The sequence below is a fragment of the Chinchilla lanigera genome, unplaced genomic scaffold (assembly GCF_000276665.1).
Source record: "Chinchilla lanigera isolate Chin_1 unplaced genomic scaffold, ChiLan1.0 scaffold00015, whole genome shotgun sequence".
NCBI lineage: Eukaryota > Metazoa > Chordata > Mammalia > Rodentia > Chinchillidae > Chinchilla > Chinchilla lanigera.
In genome coordinates, this window is record NW_004955416.1 from 13292932 (window position 1) to 13299750 (window position 6819).

The following is a 6819-nucleotide window of genomic DNA, read 5'->3' on the forward strand; positions in this document are numbered from 1 at the left end:
AGGAAGTAACATAATGAACACAAATCACTGAGGGGTAACAGTAATGTAATTCTCTTGAGCTATGTTTTTATTGGTCAGGCTCTGTGACCAATAATAAGCAATCACAGTGCCTCCCTTAGCTACTTGTATTTATTTATAATAGTTCCAGCTCCATCTCTACCAAGAGAAGAGTACACAGTTCTATAAACAAACCTGTCAAGAAAAAAAAAAATGTAATTATAATCTCAGGAAACTTGGGTTCTAGTTTCAAATGCTGAAGCAAAGAATTGACTTAATTTTGTTAGCAATTCTTCTCATCTTAGTTTACATATCCTCTGTCCTGCTGGGCTCCGTCTTCAGCCAAAATGGTGCATAATCTTGGGGCTTACAGTTCATTCCCTGTAAAGTTAGGATATCTTTTGTCAAAGACAGGTAAGGTATCAGTTAAGCAGGAGGTTGTAAGTAATTTTAGCTTGTCTATTGTTGAGGAAAATGATCTCATTTTGCTATGGTGCTAATACTCTTATCTGCAAAAGATCCACTTTATTATTTTAAGTGAATCCGTAAGAATTTCAGGACTGGGACAGATACACACACATGCACATATAAGTACATGTTACTGAGATATAATTCACATGCCATACAATTCACCCTATTGACATGTACAACCCAGTGGTTTTAAGTATATTTATAGAGTTGTCCAATCATCACTGTTATCATTTGTGTCTAGATGTCCCCTCAAAGCCTCATATACATTTAGATGGAACTTTTTCAGAGGCAGCTGAATCTATAACTTGTGACTGATTTATAGTGCAATGCTGGGAGTAAGGGTGCTGGGATTAAGGGTGAGTGATTGCTGGATCAGTCCACTGATTGGATTGGTACCACCCTAATCCCAGCAGTCTGGATAAGATAAAAGAGGCAGAAAGAGGCTTGTTTCCCCTCTCTTGTTGCTTCTGCTGTCTTCCACCACCATGAACTATTGCCCCTCTGCCACGTGCCACCCTCTCTTGGAGCTACCCAATGATGGACTGAAACCTCTACAAACTGTGAGCTAAATAAAACTTTCCTCCTTTAACTTTGAGCATAGAGTATTTTGTCTCAGAAATGAGAAAAGTAACTAAGACAATCACCAACTAAATTTAGAAAAGGACACAGTTCAAAATCCTCTAATTCATCCTGCAGAGAGGAAATCCAATGCCCCGATGGGTAAGGCACGTTTCCAAGGTCACACAGCTGACCACTGGCCAAACCAGGCCTAAATCCCTGGGAATTCCTGTCCCCCTGACATCATCCAGGACTCCTCTCCCCAGCTCCTGGGAAAGTTCTATATGAATTGAAACCCAACGTTAAAACATCGTCTGTGAGACGTACTTAGTCATCTTGTCTTTGACAAAGGGATCAAACACCTTCACTGCAAGAAAGATAGCCTCTTTAATAAATGGTGCTGGAAAAAATGCCTTTCCACATGCCCAAGATGAAAACTAGACCCATGATTTTCACCATGCGCTGCACTAAAATCAAAATGGCAAAGAGCTAAATACTAAAACAGAAACACTAAATCTGCTGCAAGATAGAATGGGTAGAACTCTTGAAGACATTGGTGTAGGCAAAGACTTTATGACCAAAACCCAGACCACAAGGGAACTATCACAAAGAATCAACAACTGGGATCCCTCTTATTAAAAAGCTTTTGCACAGCAAGAGAAACCACAAACAGAGTGGAGACAACCCACAGTGTGGGAAAAAAATTTTGCCAGCTGTTTCTCAGACAAAGGATGACATTCTAGAATATACAAAGAACTCAAAAAACCCAGATACCCCAAATTTAAAGATCCAAACCAAAAATGGGCATCTGAAATAAATAGACACTTCTCAGAGGAAGAAGTAGAAATGACAAATAAATATATGAAAAAATGTTCAACATCATTTGTCATTCACGCAATGCAAATTAACACAACAATAAGATTCCATCTCACCGCAGAAAGAATGGTTATTATCAAGAAATCAAAGCCAGGCATGATGGCTCACACCAGTAATCTCAGCACTTGGGAGGCTGAGGCAGGAGGATTGCTGTGAGTTTGGGCCCAGCGTGCTCTACAAAGTGAGTTGGAGGCCAGCCTGAACTGCATAGTGAAACCCTGTCTTAAAAAGACAAAAAAAGAAAGAAAGAAAGAAAGAAAGAAAGAAAGAAAGAAAGAAAGAAAGAAAGAACCAATAACAAATGATGGTGGGGCTGTGGAGAAAAAGTAATACTTCTCCACGCTTGGTGGGAGTGTAGACTGGTGCAAATACTGGAAATCAGTATAGAGATTCCTCAAAAAGCTAGGACTACAGGTTTCTGTTAGACCCAGCTATTCCTCTTCTTCGTATCTTCTCAAAAGAATTAAAAGCATCAAACCACAGTGATGCATACACACCCATGTTTATAGCAGCACAGTTGTAATAGCTAAATCTTGCAAACAGCCCAAATGCCTATCAACTGATGAACAAATAAAGAAGTAGTTTTTTTAATACCATGGAGTATTATTCTTCCATAAAGAAAGATAAGCTTGAGACATTTCTAGATATATGGATGCATCTGAGACCATATCCTGAAAAGAAATAAGTCGGACACACATGTGCAAATACTGCATTGTTTCTCTGGTGTGAGAAACTGAAAGTGTAAATAAGGACCAAAATATATAATAGATATTGTGACATAGAAAGAAAATGTTGGAAGGGAACCAGGGAGGGGGCAGGGGGTAAAGGAAGGAAGAGGAAAGAAAACAACGAGAAAAGAAGGAAAAAATGGAAACAAAGCTTTTGTAACTAAGGAGAGGCTGAAGGGAGGGGAGGGGAATGGGGTAAAGAAGAATCAAGATATATTCTGTACAGGTACAAATTCCCTATGATGAATGTGATCACTATGTATATCTAAAATGCACTGATAAAATTAATTAACAAAATTAATAAAATGTTATCTGTGAACATCTGGCATTTTTTATCACTGTGCGCTGTCTTATTTTATTAATCCCAGTCTAATTTCCCCAGAAAATCTGTTGCATTGCAAGATTTCTTAGAAGGGGCTGGGGATTTAGCTCAGCGGCACACAGCCTGCCTGGCAAGCTCGAGGTCGTGAGTTCAATTCCCGGTACCGGAAAAAAAAAACAAATAAACAACAAAAAAAAGATTTCTTAGCAAGACTTTTAGAATAGATTAAAATTTTATCTGTTAAACACTTTATCGACAAAATGTTGTTAGTAAACCCAGAGCGAATGTGATGGCTTTTCCTTTCGTGTAAAGTCACAAAGAGTTAAACCAAACTGCCTGTCGCTGGCTGGCGTAATCTTTCTTCAATGGTCATAACTTCTGAAGAGTTCAACCATTCATTTGGTTCAGTGGTCAGAAAATGATCTGAAGCAACCAAAGGCATAGGTCTGGGTTATCTCCAAGGTTTGCACCTATAAAGTCTTTGCCCAATAAAAGAAAAAAAAACTTGAGTTTCATCCCCTGCCAGTGGTGAGAAAGCCCGCATAACAAGTTGCCAGCAATTCCCCCGGCATTGCCCCCGGATTGCCCCGCCTTTAAATATCCCCCCGCCCAGTTTTCTCTCTCCTATTCTACTATGTCTTTCCTTCCTGTACTGTTTCACCCCAAACTCTGTTCATTCAAAAATATGTGTGGAGTGGTTACTGCTTACCAAGCCTGGGCTAACCACTGTCCCTAAATGCGGGTGTCCCTAGAGTTCGCGTTTAGCACACCATAAGTTTTTCACTTACTTTTCTAAACCTCCATTTGCCCTGGATATACCCCCAAGTCAGGGGCTCCAATCTTGGCCTCAACCCCTGGGCCCTAAATAGAACAGGCACCTGTCCTAAGGCCGCTTGACATCTAAATGTTGACATCTAAATGCCTCCTCGAAGGCCCAGCTCAAATGGCCACGTCTGCCCTCACCCCCTGGCCCCTGCTCGGGAGCTCCTACCCGCGGCACAGCACCACAACCCCTCCAGGGCCCCAACAGTATCTTTGACTTCCTGGGGAAGGAGGTGGGGGGTTCTGCCTTTGAGTCTAGGTGGGAGGCTAAAGGAGGAGGCTCCTCTAAGCCGGCTGTTCCTCCCTGGCCCATTGGTGGGAGCAGCAGGATGTGGGCGAGCACTGCTTCAGAGTGGCATCCGTGCACCTGAGGGCTTGCAGAACTGAGGCCGGGGATGGGGCGGGCGCCATACGAGGTTTTAGGCTGGCAGAGCCCGCAAGGCTGGACAGCAAATTTGGTTGTCGTCACCACATACGCACACAATGCCATGCCTCGCTGCTTTCCTGCTTCCTCCGCTCCCAGTGCCCTTCCTCCTCTCCTCCCACACCCAACTCCCCCTCCTCCTCCTCCTCCGGGAAGCTCTCCCTGACGCCCCCGCCGGGTTCTCCGCCGTGCCCCGCGCCTCCGCGCGTCTGGCACTGTTTGTTTACGCGCCGCTGTCTGGGTCTCCCCGCCGCAGGGAAGCCCCTTGGGACGCTGGGTAGGGCGCCTCGGACCCGCACCCCAGAGGCGCAGGGCGTGCCCCGCGCGTGGCCACCCTCAGGCGCGACCCAGGCCCGCGGGGGGAGCTCCCCGGGGTCCCCCTTGCAGCGCGCGTGGCGGCGGCGGTGGCGCCAGGTCTCCAGGCCTCCCCGTCCCCTCTGTCCGTGCGCCCGAGACCCCGTGGCCGCCCCCCGCTCCCCTCCGCTGTGCCGCGGCCAGGGGTGCAGAGGGGGCCAGCACCCGGAGGGAGCGAGCCCGAGCCCCACAGGCCCGGAGCCTCCAGGCCCGCGCGCCCGGGCCCCTCCGGGGGGCTCCCCTACCTGGCTGGCTTTGTGGAACTGCTTCTTCAGCCCGGCCACCGACATCGCGGCTGCGCTGGGGAGCGGGCCGGTCCCCAGGGCTGGGCTCCACGTCCCACGGCCCGGCCCGGCCGCTGTCACCTCGCTCACCCGCGCGCGCGCCGAGGGTCGCCGCTCGCAGAGCCCGCGCCGCCCATTGGCCCGGCCGGGCGGTATGCAAATGAGGCCGCGCACCGCCCACCCGCATTGTTGCGTGGAGACCGAAGGACGCGTGCTGGGGGCGCGGCGGGGACTACCCGGTCCGGGCAGAGCCACTAGGACCCCCTGCGGGGCGCGGGGGCGGGTCTCAGCGTCGAGTGGGGGACCTGGTGCGAAACCTGCTTTTGTTCACAAAGCGGCACCATCGCCATCTCCACCCGGCGCGTTTTCGGAAGAGGTCTGTTTTTAGGGAAGGGGCCCTCGGAAAGGTGCGTGGGGAAGGAAAGGGGAAGGACAGGGGCATTGTCGTGGGAGGACTCCTGCTTCGGCGCCGGACACAGTGCTTTGGGTGCAATCTGCCCGGGCGATTTTGTGTTCCTATGGTCTCTCTGTGACATGCTGTGAACTGCGTAAGAGCAGCTACCTGTGAGGCACTTAAAGGCGCCTCCTCTGCACTCAGGGCTCCCCCTGCCCCGGGCCGCTGACAGGTCTAGCGCATCCCTAGGCACTGAGCTCTCTGGTCAGCGCCCCCACAGCGAGGCCCAGCCTGCGGCATGGAGCACTGCATGGACTCTCGGGACATAGCTGATCCAACTCTTCCCAGAATCCTGCCTTCCGAGGCACCCAGGCTGCTAACGGCTGGCCCCGCTTTGGCGACCGAGGCTTGGCAATGAAAGAAATATCTGCCTCCTTCTGAATCCGCCTAAAGGCAGTTTTTCTCTGGGAGCCCTCACCAGGTCTCATTTAGCGGACCCTCCTTACCCCGCTCACTCCTGCTTCTACCTGGGCCCTGGCGTCCACTCAGGTGTAGGGTTTTTCCAGGACAAACGTCTCACGGTCTGTCCCCTGTCCGTCAGGCCCAAGCGGTTCTCCCTGACTTCATGCTGGGGATGACCATGCAAGTTACGCCAAGGTGCCTCAGTTTCCTTACATTACCTTGGAGGGAGTGGACTTGAGTCTGATGAGGGAGAAATGTGTGAACCTAGCAGAGCTGGGAGAAACCCTGGTGCTCGTGGATTACAGAGGGTGACTCCGTTAGCCCTTGGGCTTGATTGGCCAAGGGCTGGCTGACACCAGCCACAGTGACCTGTCTACGCAGCAGTCCCAGCTCCACTCAGAATGGACTCTCCACTGGGGTAACTGTTGCCTAAGGCAGAAAACCAGCAGGGGACAAGCCCTGGTGGGTCTTCCTTGTCCTGGGCTGGACCAGGGCTGTGTAGACCACACACAGCTGCCTACCTTCTCCATGCCCAAGAGTAGTTTCAACAGCATGGGTTCAGAGAACGTCTCCCTAAACCAATCTGGCTGTCTATGAGAAGGAAGAAGGTTATTTAAAAAAAAACAAAACTTATGGGTGTTTCTTCCATGATTGGTAGCATATTCAAGCCTCCTATTTTAATTCTGGTGGTTTATCTTCTTAATTTTATCACGTGTAGAGGCGTAGATCATATTCTCATAATTTGCACATTTGAGAAATTTACATATACATTTTTCCTTTGTAAAAGTGTTCGTGACTTTTCTTAGTTTTTTTTTCCCAGAGATTGGACTCATTGAATGTCTGCAACTGTATTGCTGCTTTAAACACTTTTTGCACTTCCTCATCATTGCTACAGATTTTTTTTCCTCTTCTTAATTTTTCTTTATATTTATATGTTCTTCTTTCTGTTTTGTTCAGAGGACTAGTCAGGGTTTCAAATCATTAGCAGCAGAAACTGATTCTAGTTCTTATAATATGGAAAACAAGGGATTGGAGTAAGCTGTCAAGTAGCCTGAAAACTCACAGGAGGAGTACAGGGAGATTTCTGTAATGCAGGAAGAAGCTCCAGAAGCTAGGTAGCCAAAAAC

The 6819-nt window shown here is 48.5% G+C and overlaps 1 protein-coding gene across 3 annotated transcripts in view; it reads right to left on the bottom strand.

Moving 5' to 3' along the window:
- Sh3gl3 (SH3-domain GRB2-like 3) overlaps positions 1-4947 on the bottom strand; it is a 146591-nt gene extending 141644 nt beyond the window's left edge. For 2 of the 3 annotated variants that reach the window (XM_005381462.2, XM_013512669.1), the window contains exon 1: positions 4798-4947. In XM_005381462.2, the coding sequence (XP_005381519.1) occupies positions 4798-4842 (45 nt within the window). In that variant the 5' untranslated portion in view covers positions 4843-4947. The remainder of the gene's footprint in view (positions 1-4797) is intronic. The other variant, XM_013512668.1, reaches the window with a different exon arrangement.
- Between the last annotated feature and the right edge of the window lie 1872 nt (positions 4948-6819).